The 19,407-nt window shown below is 37.6% G+C and overlaps 1 protein-coding gene across 1 annotated transcript in view; it reads right to left on the bottom strand.

The window, feature by feature from the left end:
* LUZP2 (leucine zipper protein 2) overlaps positions 1-19,407 on the bottom strand; it is a 467,898-nt gene that overhangs the window by 242,238 nt on the left and 206,253 nt on the right. The window contains exons 2-4 of the mRNA XM_044258974.1: positions 14,919-15,032; positions 11,486-11,556; positions 5,136-5,217 (exon numbers count right to left, since the gene is read on the bottom strand). Of these exons, the coding sequence (XP_044114909.1) occupies positions 5,136-5,210 (75 nt within the window). The 5' untranslated portion in view covers positions 5,211-5,217; positions 11,486-11,556; positions 14,919-15,032. The remainder of the gene's footprint in view (positions 1-5,135; positions 5,218-11,485; positions 11,557-14,918; positions 15,033-19,407) is intronic.

Here is a 19,407-nt window from a genome sequence, read left to right as displayed (position 1 = left end):
AATTTATTTTCAGAAAAACATTATTCATTATTTTTTCACCACACCCAGTGCTCCATGCAATCCGTGCCCTCTATAATACCCACCACCTGGTACCCCAACCTCCACCCACCCGCCACTTCAAACCCCTCAGATTGTTTTTCAGAGTCCATAGTCTCTCATGGCTCACCTCCCCTTCCAATTTACCCAAATTCCCTTCTCCTCTCTAACACCCCTTGTCCTCCATGCTATTTGTTATGCTCCACAAATAAGTGAGACCATATGATAATTGACTCTCTCTGCTTGACTTATTTCACTCAGCATAATCTCTTCCAGCCCCATCCATGTGGCTACAAAAGTTGGGTATTCATCCTTTCTGATGGAGGCATAATACTCCATAGTGTATATGGACCACATCTTTCTTATCCATTCGCCCGTTGAAGGGCATCTTGGTTCTTTCCATAGTTTGGCGATCGTGGCCATTGCTGCTATAAACATTGGGGTACAGATGACCCTTCTTTTCACGACATCTGTATCTTTGGGGTAAATACCCAGGAGTTTTGCACCCATTTCTACTGCTGTGTACAGCCTCAGTCTACAGATAACCAATCTTGGGGCCGGACCAGCCTTTGTGGTTCTTAATATGATTGCAAGATACCTTCAGCAATATTACAGCAGGAGACTTTGAAAATTAAAAAAAAGAAAGGTTTATGACTTACAAGTCCTGGAAATTACATGTCACACCTGGGGCCACACAGTGAGGCCATGGATAGAAAGAGCCAGGGAGAGTGAAGGCCTGAGGTTCTGCTTTTATTGGGGTGGAGGGTAGGGGCCTGCCTAGGGTTTCCCGGGATCACTTTTTTTTTTTTAATTTTTTTTTTTTTCCCAAAGATTCTATTCATTCATTTGACAGACAGAGATCACAAGTAGGCAGAGAGGCAGGCAGAGAGAGAAGAGGAAGCCGGCTCCCCGCTGAGCAGAGAGCAGGATGCAGGGCTCGATTCCAGGACACTGGGATCACGACCTGAGCCGAAGGCAGAGGCTTTAACCCACTGAGCCACCCAGGTGCCCCCTGGGATCACTTTTTAATTGGTGAATTTAAAACATAAGAACACAAGAGGAGAAAAAAAACAGCAGCCTAAATCGTCAATTACAGAAATCAGCCAAGATCTCCAAAGGAGCCTGAGCTACTTTGGAGCTTAGAGTCTGGGAGGGCAGCACCTGGCCTGGACTCCCCTAGTCTTGGGGCTGGCCCTGTGTGTATTTCAGAAGGCCGTCCTACAAGCGAACACCTGCAAGTCACAGCTTACGTCAGCACTTGCATTACGAGAAAGAAAAGCCAGCTGTCAGAGCTTATACTACATCTACCTAGGCATGTGAGAAATTTTGGTACGTTACAGATTTGCCTTTAAGTCATGAAAGACTTAAAGCCACCTTGCTTATATTAATGACCTGTTCTTCCACGGACCCACTATTTTTCCCAAATCATCACATTTTTATATTATTCAGTATATATGATACATAATTAACAATTTTCAAATTAATGTATTAGTTTTTATATCCAAACCCAATAAATAATAATAAATTAAAAATAGAACTTCCCTATGACCCTGCCATTGCACTCCTGGGTATTTACCCCAAAGATACTGATGTAGTGAAAAGAAGGGCCATCTGTACCGCAATGTTTATAGCAGCAATGGCCACGGTCGCCAAACTATGGAAAGAACAAAGATGCCCTTCAACGGACTAATGGATAAGAAAGATGTGATCCATATACACTATGAAGTATTATGCCTCCATCAGAAAGGATGAATACCCAACTTTTGTAGCCACATGGACGGGGCTGGAAGAGATTATGCTGAGTGAAATCAGTCAAGCAGAGAGAGTCAATTATCATATGGTTTCACTTATTTGTGGAGTATAACAAATAGCATGGAGGACATGGGGAGTTAAGAGAGGAGAAGGGAGTTGGAGGAAGTTGGAAGGGGAGGTGAACCATGAGAGACTATGGACTCTAAAAAACAATCTGAGGAGTTTGAATTGACGGGTGGTTGGAGGTTGGGGTACCAGGTGGTGGGTATTATAGAGGGCACGGATTGCATGGAGCACTGGGTGTGGTGAAAAAATAATGAATACTGTTATGCCGAAAATAAATAAATAAATTAAAAAAAAATAAAAATAAATAAAATAAAATAAAATAAGGAGGATAATGAAAATATATTGCAATGTTAAGAATGTAATTACTTAAATGTGAAACAAGGATAGAAAATCTTGAGAACGCAGTGCTCAAATATTCAAGAGCTAAAATACATTCAGAATATTCAAAAAATATTAGCATTTTGAAATGGTTAGTCTAGAATCCCAACAGATTTTTAACAACCCTGGCAAAATAGGCATTCCTAGTAGATATGAATTTAATTCTCAGAAACAGAAAATAATCATTTACTTACTTTGAACAAAGAAGTAAGAACATAGCAATTCTTTAGTCTTAATGAGAGTCAAAGCTAGAAGTTTATTTTTTGCCTTTAGACTAATTATGTCTTACTTAGGGCACCTTAAGCCATAAAAATTAATAAGAGTAGTGAAATGTATCCAATGAGCATTAATATCTTTAATTACTCTGGTTACAGAGAATGAGAGCTCATTCTTCCTTGCTGTCTGTTAGGAGTTTTCATGAGGAACACAGGTTTGAAAGATACGCTATTCCATTATTTGCTTAGGGAAAATAGCAAATGTTCACATATTCATAAAAAGTATTTTCCCACAGAATTAGATCATGACAGCTTTATTGCTTCTTCAATTTAATTTTTCTTAAGTTTATCTTATTTTATATTTTTGTGATTTAAGTTTATATTTTAGGTTTCATAACATTTTTATTATAAACTTAACAAATGATATATTTGTAACATTTTTGCATAAAATATACAATCTGTTATTTTTATGGAAAAAGGCATAGTAATTAGTTATGTAATCAAGGGTAGCCCATAAGATTATCAGCTCTTAAATCTTAAATAGCACAATGTTTGCAGAATTAAATCCAGTTTTTCCCCTCTATTTGAGAGTGAACAATTACAATTATCTTTATCTCTCCTTCTTAACCAACCTTCAATTACATCAACAGTCTAACAGAGAAAATAATAATTACTCACCAAAAATAAATGTTAAAAAATACAAATTAGTGGGGCACCTGGGTGGTTCAGTGAGTTAAGCCTCTGCCTTCGGCTCAGGCCATGATCTCAGGGTCCTGGGATGAAGCCCCACATCGGGCGAGGGGAAGGGGGGGGTCTCCTCAGCAGGGACCCTGCTTTCCCCTCTCTCTCTGCCCATCTCTCTGCCTACTTGTGATCTTTCTCTTGTTAAATAAATAAATAAAATCTTTTAAAAAATTAGTTTAATTCTTAGTTAAGCTAGAATTTCCAAATAGGGAGAACAAGCACAAAACTTTCTGTTTGAGTCTACCAAAATTTGGAAGAAGTAATTCCCAGTTCTATGAAATCTCTCTTCTAGATCCCACCAAATGCACAAAACAAACAAACAAACAAATAAACAAAACATTGTTTTATTTATTTTTTTAAGGTCTTATTTATTTATTTGACAGAGACAGATCACAAGTAGGCAGAGAGGCAGAGAGAGAGAGGAAGAAGCAGGCTCCCTGCCGAGCAGAGAGCCTGATGCGGGACTCGATCCCAGGACCCTGAGATCATGACCTGAGCCGAAGGCAGCGGCTTAACCCACTGAGCCACCCAAGCGCCCAAAACATTGTTTTAATAAGTATAACCCAATCCCATATTTGTTGAGGTTGCAGTCATCTCTTTATCTCCTTCTACACTCCGAGTTAAAACATATTAGTCATTCAGCTGGAAACACTGAACAAGTACTCTTGGTGACATGCTTTTCAAAAACAAACTAACCAACCCAGGACCCTGAACCTCAGCCACCCCTCTGTACTGGCATGTCCTCACAGACCAAGCCATTACACACCTGCCCTAACCATCCCAGAGTCAGATACCAGACAACTAGGGGCATTCCCTATGCCCCAGAGCCTGCTGAGATCATTCACTTGGACTCCTCCTAAGCTGCTTCCCCTTCCTCACACATCTTCCCCACAGAAACCACAATAAAGGCTCTTGCCCGCAGTTTCTTACCTCCCTTTGCCTCATGACCTACCCGAGTACTTCCCTGGACATTCACCTGTCACAAGTCATGCCACCCCCCTGAGAACTGTGAGAAATAAACTGAATTCTCAATGGTGGTCATTTCCTGATTGGACTAACTGTACCTTAAATGTTCCACTTATATGTTATATTTTAAAACAGACTCAGGTCCTAGAAACAAGATAAAAGGTCCAGTCCCCATAAATGGTATGTAAGATGGTTCTGGAGAATAAAGTCGAAATGCAGTGAGGAAATCTGAAGAGGGGGCGCCTGGGTGGCTCAGTGGGTTAAGCCGCTGCCTTCGGCTCAGGTCATGATCTCAGGGTCCTGGGATCGAGTCCCGCATCGGGCTCTCTGCTCGGCAGGGAGCCTGCTTCCTCCTCTCTCTCTCTCTGCCTGCCTCTCTGCCTACTTGTGATCTCGCTCTGTCAAATAAATAAATAAAATCTTAAAAAAAAAAAAAAAGAAAGAAAGAAAGAAAATCTGAAGAGAAGTTTGATTCTCAAGCCTTGGGGTGTATCAGAATTACCTGTGGAGTTGATTAAACAGGCAGTGTATGGCCCCACCATGGAGAGATTCCTGTTCTGTAGATGAGCGGTGGGGATACAGTGAAGAAAATGCAGTCACCAGATCATAAAAATACTTGGTCGGCATTCATTCCAAGAAAAGATTTTTGTTGTATTTGATTGTTAGGGGTCTTCTAATTCCCAGCCCTCATTTATTGATGAAAACAGAGGTCAAGAGTGGGACAAAAGTGCTGGTATCAGCCCCACACCAATGGATCCTGAATTACGGCATAATCAAGTGATTCTGACACACCCCCAAGGCTTGAGATTCAAACTTCTCTCCAGATTTTCTCACTACATTTCTACTTTATTTTCCAGAACCATCTTATACACCATTTATGAGGAGTGAACCTTTTATCTTGTTTCTAGGAACTGAGTCTATTTTAAAAAATGATTTCCCAGCCCCAGAGCAAAGGACACGAGAAAGAAACATACTTACAGTAGCTTGTTGTTTTTCTGCTTTCTCGGTTGTCTCTTTAAGTTGATTTTGCAGGACCTCCTGGAGAGACTTCATTTGTTCTCTAGGAGAAAACAGAGAGCAAAAGAGAGACATAATTCTGTTATTTCCTCTGTACATTATGAAAGGAGGCTTTGCTGTCGACATACATTTAGGAAACAGATAACAAGAATTGTATGTAGGGACACACTTAAGCATGCAGGATTTATTTGAGGATTCTAAGAATAAAGTTTTCTGTTCCATGCAAATACTAAAAGCAAGCTGTACTTAAAGGAAATTGCCTTGCTATTGTGTCTAGTAAGAATCCCACTGTGTGAATCATCTGTGAGCTGCATAATGTGTTAAATCAAATCAACGTAATAATTAGAGTTGAAAAGCTAATTTTAGTGACAGCATGCCAGGATATGAACATGCTGCTTAGAAAAAAAGTTGCCACGGACTTGCTGATAGGATAAAATTACAACTCCCCTTGGATGCTCCTAATTGATTAATTCTAAGGCAGTGTACTTTAGACATCCTTTATAAGGCCTGAAACTTTTTATAAAAATGAAAAGAAAAGACACTTATTTTGAACTTGAGGGTGCCTCATTTACTGTGGTTAATAAGAGAAATACATGTCTGCATGTATATACACATTATCTCTCAAGCTCAGTAATGCACACGGATCTTGTCTCACTTGTTAAAAATATAAACATTTCCATAATTTTGCATTCCTCTCAAGGGTTGAAGATGGACTCATTTATGATAAATCATTCTATCTTTGTGTGCCCCCATTTTATCACCTAAGCCACCACTTCCAAAAGTTTTGATACCAGATGAGGGTTTAGTTTGTAAGTGTGTGTGTGTGTGCGCATGTGCACACACGTGTTTTATTCTGGCTATAGGAATAAACTCCTTTAAAGCAACAACAGCCAAACAGAAAGATTTCCTAGCCTTACCAGCAGAACTCAAATTCATTTAAATTTCCCAACCTAGTGCCAAAAGACTACCTCTACAACCTTTGTGAGCAACCACACTACAGAGACTAGGGAAAGGAGTGCACCTTTTTAGGCCCACTTTCTTCATCTATAAAATGGGTATACTAATAGAGCTATCTGATAAGTTTGTAATGAGGTTTAGATGACATAATGTAGGCAAAATACTTAGTACAATGCCTGGAAAATAATCACTTAATAAACATGAGATCTCTGGCATAACCACCAGGATCACTGCAGGCCCTAAGTTCATTCTTTGACCACCATATCCTACACAACCACAAGCTGTTCTTTCATCCACTGGGATTTAATGATGCTCCCAGATTTCTTACTCTAGAAACCCTTAGGTCCCAGATATTTCAGAATATCAGTAAGAGTCTATATGATTGCTAAAATCAATTTGAACTTTGTTTGTCAAGGCAAAATATAATTGGAACGAGTTATAAAATAATTATAGTCACTTTGGTTTGTAGATGATTTATGTTTGCGTACGTGAAGCTCATAGCGTGCTTTTGCTTAGAGCATACTTAAGTCTCAGCTTCCATTCCTTCCTCAAATCTGTATCATTTATCAAGATTGTTTCATATATAGACATTTAAATTTAGACTTCCATTATTCTTTCTGCTATCTTCCACACAAAAGTTTGTGGCATAAGATAGTGTAGTAATGTATACATATGTTGTAGGCTTACAATGCATCAGACACTCTTAGATTGTTCACACCAAACTATGACGTACTACTACAGAGAGAAGACTGATACAGAGAAAGGTGGTGAAATTGTGTTCTAAAGCCTATGTGTTCAAACTCTAGAGTCATTACACTACCTTTAACAGAGAGAGGGAAAGAGGAGGGAAAGAAAAAAGGAAGGGAAGGATGGAAGGATCTACACAGTATCCCTAACACTCAGATCTTCAACAAGCACTGAATGGAAACACAAAATATTGTATTTCTAACTGATAAAAAAAAATATAGTAAGATTTTAAAATGATAATAATTTCATGATTATTTTTGAATTTTAAAATTATCATTTTAAATGATAGATATTTTTAAATTAAACTATAAAATAGTATATATTAAAATATAAAATAGTATATATTTTTATTAAAAACGTGTGTGTGTGTGTGTGTATCAAAAATTCCCACATACATCAAGGAAAGCTAACAGAATGATAAAGATGGTTTTTTGAAACTTCTAAATGTCTTTATATACACTTTGCCTTACAGCTTATTGTTGCTCATTCTCATGGCTCTCATGAGAGCAACCAGTCTCTGCCTCACAGTCCTGCTAAATTATAATCCTATGAGAGAGGACTTCTGACTCGCTCATAGGCCCCCTCCACCACCAGGGATTTACCTCAACTATTCCAACTACTCTAGGGTTTTATTTGGGATACCGAGCTGAGTCTTTAATTCTAAGGAACTCTTTGAACACCATCCTGATCAAAATACCAATGGCATTTTTCAAAGTGCTGGAACAAACAATCCTAAAATTTATATGGAACCAGAAAAGACACCGAATTGCCAAGGAAATGTTGAAAAAGAAAAACAAGGAATGGCATCACTTTGCCCAATTTCAAGGTACATTAAAAAGCTGTGATCGCCAAGACAGCATGCTACCGGCAGAAAAACAGACATAGACTAGTGTAACAGAATAGAGAGCCCATATATGTACCCTCAATTCTGTGGTCAACTAATCTTCAACAAAGCAGGAAAAAAATATCCAATGGAAAAAAGACAGTCTCTTCAATAAATGGTGCTGGAAAAATTAGCTACATATGGAACAATGAAACATGACCATTCTCTTATACCATACACAAAGAAAAATTCTAAATGGATGAAAGACATCAACGTGAAATAGGAATCCATAAAAATCCTAGAGGAGAACATAGGCAGTAACCTTTTCGACATTGGCCACAGCAACTTCTTTCAAAACATGTCTTCAAAGGTAAGGGGAACAAAAGCAAAAATGAACTTCTGGAACTTCATCAAGATAAAAGCTTCTGCACAACAAAGGAAACAGTCAACAAAACAAAAGTAGAGACCACCCACAGAATGGGAGAAGATATTCACAAATGACACTACGAACAAAGGGCTGATATCCAAGATCTATAAAGAACTTCTTAAACTCAACACCTGAAAAACAAATAATCAAGTCAAAAAATGGGCAGAAGACATGAACAGACACTTCTCCAAAGAAGACATACAAATGGCTAACAGAAAATATGCAAAATTGCAAAATGTTCAACATCATTAACTATCTGGGAAATTAAAATCAAAACCACATTGAAATACCAGCTTACACCAGTTAGAATGGCAAAAACTGACAAGAACAACAAATATTGGAGAGTTTGTAGAGAAGGGGGAACCCTCTTACACTGTTGGTGGGAATGCAGTTGGTACAGCCACTTTGGAAAGCAAGGAGATTCCTCAAAAAATTAAAAATAGAGTTACCCTATGACCCAGCAATTACACTACTGGGCATTTACCCCAAAGACACAGATGTAGTGAAAAGAAGGGCCATATGTACCCCAACATTCATAGCAGCAATGTCCACAGTTGCCAAACTGTGGAAGGAGCCCGGATGCCCTTCAACAGATGAATGGATAAAGAGGATGTGGTCCATATATACAATGGAATATTACTCAGCTATCAGAAAGGATGAATACCCACCATTTGCATCAACATGGGTGGAATTAGAGGAGATTCTGCTAAGGGAAAGAAGTCAAACAGAGAAAGACAATTGTCATATGGTTTCTTTTAATGGTGGAGCATAAGGAATAGCATGGAGGACATTAGGAGAAGGAAGGGGGAATTGAAGGGGGATAAAGCAGAGGGGGAGATGAATCATGACAGACTATGGACTCCAGGAATCAAACTGAGGGTTTGATTCAGAGGGGAGGGGGGTGGGGGATGGGTTATCTCAGTGATAGGAATTAAGGGGGGCATGTATTACATGGAGCACTGGGTGTTATATGCAACAATGAATCATAGAACACTACATCAAAATCTAATGAGGTATATAATTTTAAAAATTATTAAAAAATTGTAAGAAAAAAGAACTGATGATGGCTCCAGTGACATCTGTGATAGGTTGCTCAGCATGTTGAGACATTTCTGTACAGAATTTTACTACAAGGGATTTGGCTTCATACATCTTCATATCAAATTATAAATATAAAAACCACACTCTCCCAAATACACTACAGGAAGGCATTTTTTTTTTTCAAGTGGCTACCAACTTGTATTGTAAAAACATCTCAGATGGAGCACTATCCCGCCTATTCTTTTTTGTTTTCAGAGAACACGATATTTTACAATCCTTTGGTACACAGAGTCTAAAATTGCCTTCTAGGAATCTCCACCCACCAACCACAACAGTGAATAAAATGTCTTATCACTTTTTTTCCTAAGACAGTTTTCAGAGACTTTAGGTTACCCTCCTACCCACCCCCCCAAGTCTCCAATTCATGGGTACACACTCTTGCTCTTTGTATGGTATGTTTTAGATCTGGTCTTCTGCTATGAATATTATCTAGGCTGTCAAAATATTTCTGAAAATGTAACACTCAAGAGTCAATACAACATTTGTGCTCACTCCCTCCCACACACATGTGCACACAAAAATATGCACACACATTCCTTTCTCTGTCTCAACAGAAAGGCATTCTTTGCTCTCTCTGCATGGTTGTATATGGCCCACCCCATAACCTCTGAGTTTACTTATTTAAGTCTAGTTCCAGCTACACAGGGAGACTGATTAGCTGCCTCTTGATTACAATTCCAAAAGGGAAATTCCAATTGATTTGGTTTTGTCTTGGTGATCACCTCTGACCTATTAACTGTGAGTGATGTTGGGAGTCACATTAAAGAAGCATTACTTCTTGAGACCACTTCTGCAGGTAAGTGTTAGGTGGCAAGCACCCCAGAGGAAGCAGAGTTAGGAGGAGCAGGACGTTCAGACAGAATGGCACCTACAACACAGTGTGCTGTTCAGACTCAGATAATACTTCTAAATTTGCCATCAGTCGGGGCGCTTGGGTGGCTCAGTGGGTTAAAGTCTCTGCCTTCGGCTCAGGTCATGATCCCAGGGTTCTGGGATCGAGCCCCACGTCAGGCTCTCTGCTCCGCGGGGAACATGCTTTCTCCCCTCTCTCTCTCTGCCTGCCTCTCTGCCTACTTGTGATTTCTCTCTGTCAAATAAATAAAATCTTAAAAAAAAAAAAGATTTAAATTTGCCATCAATCAATATTTTTTAATATTCCAAAATAATACTCTTTTTCTTTGATGGTTTATTAGTATCTCTTCTTTTCAAAACGAGATACACAGCCTGCGTCACCTTCAGGGAACCATGATCTCTTTCTAAATAATCAACAAAAATTAATGTATCTAATGTCATATCCTTCTGAGACATTACCTATTTTTAGAATTTACTGAGTTTTCTATTCTGACTTCGTGTACATTATACAAGTTAACACATTTTAAACAAGTTTTCAAACTCGGGATAAAACACTGAAATTGATCTTCTGCTATGAAGATTATATAGGCGGCTTCGTGATCAGATAACTAACATGAAAAGGTGTGTCCACTGGGTGAGAGCAGTCGAGGAAATTCCACCTAACACAACTCTCTTCAACTCATTTAGGCCCTTTGAGCAACCGTTTCCTATCTTTTAAACAGTGATAATCATAACTGTTTATAAGACAACAGTGAGGGTGAAATGGGAAAATATATATAAAGCATCTGGCAGAGTCTCTAAATGTATAACAAATAGTAGCTTGTTTCTACTTAAAGTATCTTTTTCCTTTGAGAGGCAATTTCAATCATATAGCTTTTCATACTGCATAGAAATCTATCTCACAATACACTTTAAAAAAACACAATCCAACACTAATAAGATTAGATTAATTCTACTTATATTGTTAATAAGATTACCCCATTCTTCACCACCCCCACCATTTACCACCATGATTAAGTTTTGATACTATTACAAACGGCCCACTGAAAGCAGTGTTATTGCATCTGTCTGTTGACCGGCAGACTTGCTGGGGTCTATCTTACTAGGATATTGGGGAAAATTCTACAGACATGTAAACATTCTGTGATCTGCAGACAAGCAACATAGTGTTATGATCACTAGCGAACTTGCTAGAAATGCACAATTTCTAGCCCCACCATAGATTTACTGTATACAAACCTGCATTTCAGTAAGATTCTGAGCCCTTCAAGAGTCAGTAAGAAGAGAAGTGAATTAATGCATTTTGAATGACCCAATTTTTGTGAAATTTCTGAGTGGAGTTTGACACTCTGGGGAAAAAAAAAAAAAAAAAACTGAGAAAATGAAAGGAAATCACAGTCTTACCTTTGTCTCTGACCTATTTCCAGAAGCTTCTCAACATCAGTTTTGGAAGATCTCTCATCATTTTTCACAGACTGATAAGAAAAGTGGGAAAAGAAAATCTTATTCAAGTGATAAATTGGGGCTCACTTTACTTTTGTCTCTACGGCACAGGTGTGACTGCTCTTCCGTCCTGAAACAAGAAGGTGCAAATGAGGCACGGTGATCGTCAGGGCTCTAAGGGTGCCCACAGGAATTTTATGACACCAAGCACAGGTGCTACCCAGTGGTGAAAGGGAATAAACAGCCTCAGCCCTTAGAGGTTCGGTGGAGGGGAAAACGTTCTCCAATACCTAGGTCTCTTTACAAGTGAGTATAAAACACATCTTCTGCTCTTCAGCTGAAGTTTCATTGTGTTCTCTGTAAGCATGTCAAGCCAGCTCTGGCATCGTTTCTACAAATTCACACGGACATAAAAGACCTTTCTGAATCTGCTAAGTAATGACATAATTCACGATCAAAGAAGCCCAAAAGCATGTATGTACCTGTTTGGTCTTGTCTATTTATTATTAATGAGTAATGCAGCAGAATACACAGAAAAACTAAGGTTATGTAAAATTGTAACTGCTCTGACAAGATAGGGCATATAAAGGGGGAAAAATAAAGTATCATCTCAGTCATTAGTGTTTATTTACTCTGGCAAATTCCACATCCACAGACCGTGACTTCAAGTAGAAAAGTGCACCGAGCTCTTCTCATTACAGAATCCCTCCCATTAAGTCTTCCCTAAGAACTTTCTTATTTGTACTCCATAAACTATTTAACAGGGTAACCTATCTTTCTTGATATTAGACGTTGAAACTGAAGAGGTGTGATATTGTTTGCAGGAAAAGCAGCTGTGGCAGGCAGAAAATTGACAGTCTTAGGAATGGCAAATACTTTGTTTACTTAATATCTACTTAACAAGTACCTATCATGAATTACGCAAAGTCTTGTGCAGAGTCTGCCTTCACAAATTTTATAGGCTAATGCTAAAATCAGGTAACTTTCATACAGTGGAATCAGCATTCTGATTGGGATGTGATGGGCTAAATTACATGAGAGAAAATTCTTTCTGGGCACCTGGGTGGCTCAGTCAGTTAAGCACCTGCCTTCGGCTCAGATCATAATCCTGGGGTCCTGAGATCAAGCCCCACCTCTATAGCCTAGAGCAGGTCATAGAATCTGCTCTTTGACTTCCTTAGGTGAAGATCAGGGATGAGATTTTTGACGTGTCTACTTTAGACAGTTACTGAAAAGCTCTGAGGACAAAACAGATGTGGAATAACAATTGATGAAAAATACATTAAAACATGCCTATTCATTTATTGACCATCTGTTATATTCTGGGCATTCTGAAGGAAACTATGATCAAGCAGATGACTGTCTTCAAGAAATTTAAAACCAAAAAACAAACAAATGAAAAAGAACATGAGATGCAGAAATGGAAAGTGCAGGTACAGATAGGAGTCAGCAAGATATATCTTAGTAGGAGAGCCAGCATGTTCTTAATTATCATTTACCCAGAAACGTCCAGGGAAGTGGATTATACTTGGAAAATACTCTTAGTTCCTATAAGGATGTTAAAGGTTGAGACACCTACTAACGGATCAACATAATACTTACTGGCTGACCTGTGTTACCATCCATTACCATCCCATCCTGGGGCTATGGTTACAGAGAAAAGACTACAAGACTTTCAAAGCTCCTATCTTCATGAAGTCCCACTAGAGGAAAAGTATAGAATGGGCTATGTAGTATTCACTCTGAGTTTAAAACCTAGAATCAGTATTTATCAGATATATGACCAGGCACTTCCTTGGCCTATCTGAGACTTGTTGCCTCATTTGATGAGTAAAATTTTGTGAAGAGGTTGCTAAGAGGATTTAATAAGATAAAAAATGAAAAATACCTTGTACACTGGCTGACAGGAAATGGAAAAAAGGCATTTTAAAAATTGCAAGTACATTCAGTGGTACAATTGTTACCCTTTTAAGAAACATGATTCTATGAAATTATACATTCTTATCAAGCAATTTTTCAAAATGTGATTGGGTGTCTTAACTTAGGCTACCAGTGAGACACTGTGTCCTGGTCATACACAAGCATCTCACCATATGCGTGATAGAGTTTCGAAGTACCAGGTGTTTCCTGAATCTGAGAAGGTGCAGGTGTACTGAATATTTTTTGCAGCCTCATATAATTGGTGAATTTCTACCTAATGATAAGGTGCAACTCTGGTGTCCGCTTCCTATAGAAATTTCACTTAGTTCCCTTTTCATCCAAGTCAGGGCTTCCCTAATGTTCTATATATTCTTACATCGCAGCACTGTCCTTACCCTGCTGCCTGTCTCTGTACTCTAATGGAATATGGGTGGTTTTTCTGCTCTTATTTTTATGTCCTCAAGTTGCAACATAACTTCTAGAACAAGAGCTTGGGCACTGGGCTCCTATACCTGCGCTGTCACCTAATTCTCTCTGTGTCCCCTAGAGCTGCTTAACCTTTCTCTAGGTCTTGCTTTCTTACCTACAGGATGAAACTACTAGTAACCAGAGCAGTCTTTATGTAAAAAATAAGGATTGTACAAAGAATACCTAACACAAGGCCTTGACCATGTTCAATAAGCTGTTGTGGCTATGGACACCATCATCATCATCATCATCACCTTCAAGGAAAAGAAAGCTAAGGACAGCACTGACTCCACATGGTTCAGAAACATGGTTTTGTGCAGTAACTAATACATAAGCCCTGAAGCCAGATTTTCTGTATTTAAACTGGTTTCTTTTGTGACGTTCAAAAATAACTTATCTAAGCATAATCCCTCATGTATAATAAGAAAAAAAGTCACATCAATAGTACCTATCTTACAGATAGATACATTATGAAAATTAAAATTATGTCCTCAAAAAATTCACTGTTCGCTCAAATATCAAAATATCAGATATTTCAGAAAATTCATCTTATCAGACATAGACCTAGTTTTTGGTTGAGATTTCATGGAGTATTAATACATTTTCATAGATGACTCTTGGCTTTCTAAGACATTTTCCCATTTTAGCAATGAGGATTATTAAAGATTCTTGAGAATTATCCTTTGTGGAATTAAAAGTTCTCTTCTAGAGATCATTCCTATTTTCAACACAGGGGTCAAATTGATCTTAGAGGCTATGAGAGACTGATGGCCTTGCCAAGCACATAATTTTCTCCTTTCTGAATTTGCAAACCACAGATTCCCAGACTGCATTTCAAATGACATTTCTTTTCAAAGCCCGTATGATAATAAATAACTCCCTTGGTCAAACCCCGAAACATATTCAAAACTGGTTAAAAAATGCAGGAGTCTTTAATGCTAATTCACCGAGACAAACCAGGTGACTTCTCAGCCTTTGCCGCCCGGAAAATTAGTTTGCATCTCACCTGAAGGTTGAATTTAATTCCATCAAGTTCTCTTGATGTCTTTGTCAGCTGATGGAGGATGTTGGTTCGCTCCTTAAAGACTTCTTTCAGCTGCTTTTCTAGCTCTTCATAGTCCTGTCTAACACAGAAAAAAATCGCATGAGAGCCCCCCAAAAAGTTTCACTGAATGGCTGTTATTTCATTTGTTTTATACAACATGGAGTTTGTGAAACTCGTCCATATTATGTGGAGAAATAGTGTGTTAGTTTTTATCACTGCATAGTATAGTAACGAGTAATTATATTGCAATGCATCTATTCTAATGTCAAAAGGTACCGTTTTCCCCAAGTTTTGGTTATGAATATGAATATTTCATAGGCCTTGTATTTAACATACAAATACATGTATGCCAAGTAAATAACTAAGAAAGGAATTGCTTCATTATAGAAAATACATTTTCAGCTTCAGTAAATACTGCCAGAGAATTTTCCAAATCAGCTATATCATAGAAGAGGTGAAGAATTTCAATTGCCTCAAAGTCTTATAAACTGTGGTATTGTCATTATTTTTAAATTTCCAGTCACTCTACTGGTTGTACAATAGTACTGCATTTTTAGCTGTAATTTATATTTTACTGGTGATCCAAAGTGAGTAACTTACAAAAAATGATATTTAAATATGAGTTTTTTAAAAAGACTTTATTTGAAAGAGAATGAGTGAGAGAGCACACAAGCAGGGAGAGGAGTCAAGGGAAAGAGAGAAGCAGACTCCTCACTGAACAGGGGAGTCAACCTGGAGCGCAAACCCAGGATCCTGGGATCATGTCTTGAGCCAAAGGCAGATGCCTAGCTGACTCAGCCACCCAGGCGCCTTAAATATTATTTTTTATAAAATGCCTGCTCATGCCTTTTGCTTTTTGTGCATTGGTTTGCCCATTGCTTATTATTTATTTGTAGGTGATACTTATATAGTCCATACATGAGCTCTTTGATGGTTAAGTGTATTGAAGTGTATCGAAAACATAAAAAAAAAGAAAAAAAAAGAAAACATAATTACCTCTCCTGCTGTTGGAATTTTCAATCTCTTAATGGTGCCTTTTGATGAATACACATTGATAATATAAGTATAGATCAAAGTATTCATCTTTTATATTCAGAGCTGTTCACTGGAGTTGTACCACTTAATTTTGTAATTGTATGAACAATATTTTTATCTGATTATAAATATTATGTCTTACAAACATTTAAAATTATATATTGCTAGCATATTAAAACATGGATCTTTGTATGATTTTTCATTCAGCAAATTATCAACTATAAAAATTATTTGTGGAGCATTTTGTATTTTCTTATAAGTATAATCATATTGTCTGCAAAGGTATTTTTTATTTTTTCAATCCTTAAGTCTTTTATTTAAATTCTTTATCTTACTTTGCTATCAAGGACCAAGAATTGTTCTACAATGTTCAGTAAAACATGTAATAAACACATCCTTTGTTTATTCCAAATTACAGGGATAGAGACACTTTTTTCTTATTCCAGACTGCAGGGGGAAAAACTTTTAAGACCACAAATATGGTATTTCCGATAGGCTTTTTTAGTTAACTTTTCAATTTTTTAAAATCAGATATAAAAAAATGCTTTATTTTATTTTTGGTTTCTAAATCTGTTCGGTTTTAATCATGAGTGGGATCTGAATGCTGTCCAATATTTTAGTTTTTTATTTTCTTTTTTTTCATTGTGGTGTATGTTATTTGCTTACAGCTCTTCTGTTCCTCACACCCTTGGCCACCTTACACATGTAGGCAGGAGAGAACCCTCCACACCATTCATTTGGTCATGTGACTCTTCAACAGAATGTTAATGGACAGGACACATTGAAGACTATAAATGTTGTCTGTCTAATTTGGCTTAGTTTCTCATTCTCCTGTTAATGGCCCCATGAAGAAATTTCCCCAGATAACTCCTGCAACTTCAGGCTTCTTCAGGAAGAAAACATATACAGCAAACCTGAATTTGATTCATACTCTGAAGCAGACACACCCTAGGGATGCTTCAACATGAGTTGAAAACTAAATTTGATTGTAAACCATCAATCAGACTTTCAGAGTAATTTGTAATGTAGCAGTGTCGCAGGAAAAACTGGTCTCACAAATGTATCCACTGAGATGATCACATACATTTTTCCTTTTACACTATTGATGTGCTGGATTATACTGATTCATTTCACATATGATTAATGACTACATTAAATCAAACTGTCATTACTGAAATCAATCATTTTGTTGGTTATGTACAATTCTGTTAGATTCAGTTGGTTACTATTTTGTTTAGGATTTTTACATTTATTGTCATGGGAGAAATTTAGTTATAAAGTCCTTTGTCCTCAAATCCATATAAAGCTTCGTATCTAGATTATGTTTAGCTCATAAAAAATTGGGACGTGTGCCTTCCTTTCCTATTATCTGAAATAATTTGTGTGAGACTGGCAGTATTTCTCACCTGAATGAGTAGAATTGACATGTAAACCATCTGGTTTGCAGTTTCCTTTGTGAGAAGGTCTTTATTTACAGATTTAACGCTTTAAGCGATATGGACTGTTCAGATATCCTTAACTGTCCCTATGTCAATATTAGTGATACTCATTATTTTTAGAAATTTGTCCATTTCATTGTCATTCATTTATTTCATGATTCTTAATGTCAGAAATTTGGCCTAAGCTCATCTGGGCATGGCTCCTTCAGGCTGGGCTTGCTTTTGCTTCTGTGATCATTTCCTGGTCAAATAAATGGCTCTGTTTCTGTGGTTGACTCACTATCAGTTGTGAGTGAAGATAGTGTCTCATGGGTCCCTCATCACCAAGAAAGTTAGCCTGTGCTTATTCATATTCCAGTTGGTTAGGGTGTTAAGAAAATCAGCAAAAATAAAGGAGTACTTTCAGATTTAGGCTTCCGAGTAGTATGGCATCCCATCTGCCATACTGCCTCTGGCACAAAGCAAGTCACAAGTTCAGGACACATTCAAGGGGCAGAGAAATACACTTCATTTCATGGGAAAATGTTTAAAATCATATTGTAAGTGAGTGTACAAGAATGGTGGTGCTCATATTTCTAAATAATCTACTGCATAGCCTCTGTTGTTAACTTCTTAGTACTTCATTTCTCAGAGATTAGTCCTTTGAGTACTTGCCACCTTGCACACTAATGATTCTCCAGTGCCTTCAAAGGGGTTTGACATTTTGTTCAGTTTTCCCATTGGTGTCAATGTTGACAATAAACATGTTCGATTTCACTCAAGATGGGAATTCGGGGGCCATTATTTAGCTAATTATTTTCTTTAGTTCTCAAAGACAATCAGCTGTTTGATTCAATCCCATCTCTTCTCCAACTCTGAATATTTGAACACTTTTACTTGTAAATACTGTCCTAGCTCAAGTCCTCATTATCTATTTATAGCACTATATATTAATTGATTTCTTTTCTCAATCCATTTAATGAGCTGCTCTCAAATCAGGTTTTCTGAACTTACAGTTCTATTGGTATGAACTCAACACTTAAAATATTGGTGCTCTTGGGTTTTGTCAAGGTCAAGGTCATCTTCCCTCTGGCTTGAAATGACCTTTATTCTCCTTCCGTTTTCTCTGCTCAGTTTCCGTATCTTTCCTCTTACATGTGCCATATTTAATTATCAATCAAAGCATATTTCTCGAAAATCTTTAAATGTAGTTTTGTCTATTTTCATTTGCATGAATTAACTGAAACTGAAATTAAAATGAATTTAAAGATTCTCACATCAACCTGGAGTGCCTTCACCTACTCTTGTCAATCTAGATAGAAAAATCACCTCATCTCCCTTTCTCCAGGGAGCTATATAGTTCCTTTAGAGCTATATAGTTCCTTTCTTTTCAGAATTTGGATGTCATATATTTTATCCACTCCTTCATTTTGAAATTAATTATCAGATAGTATTTTTAATGAATAATTACACACTAGTCTGTATAGAATAATGAATGCTTAGAACTATGTATCTCTTCCTTTTTCTACTAATATTTACTTAATTTAATGATGATCCTAGGTCAGGCCAGCGGGAGCTCCTACAAACTGGTTTCTGTGTCCTCAGACTTGTCCTCACCATCCTTCAAATCCTTCCTTACACTTTTTGCTCCTTTGCTGTCCTGTCAGAATGAATATTTCTCACTTTATTCTTTTTTTTTTTAAGATTTTATTTATTCATTTGACAGACAGAGAATACAAGTAGGCAGAGAGAGAGGAAGGGAAGCAGGCTCCCTGCTGATCAGAGAGCCCAATGCGGGGCTCAATCCCAGGATCCTGGGATCATAACCTGAGCCGAAGGCAGAGGCTTAACCCACTGAGCCACCCAGGCAGCCCTCTCACTTTATTCTAAATGCAAAAATTATAAAAATAAAGCTTATCTTGGAGTAGTGTTTTAATGTTTCCAATTTACTTTGTTTTTAAGCTTTTGTTTTAAATGAAAAAGTCTTCCAGAGTGTG

This window comes from Neovison vison, chromosome 7 (genome assembly GCF_020171115.1).
Source record: "Neovison vison isolate M4711 chromosome 7, ASM_NN_V1, whole genome shotgun sequence".
Classification (NCBI taxonomy): domain Eukaryota; kingdom Metazoa; phylum Chordata; class Mammalia; order Carnivora; family Mustelidae; genus Neogale; species Neogale vison.
The sequence above is the reverse complement of the archived record's forward strand: the minus strand, read 5'-3'. Positions and strand labels throughout refer to the sequence as shown.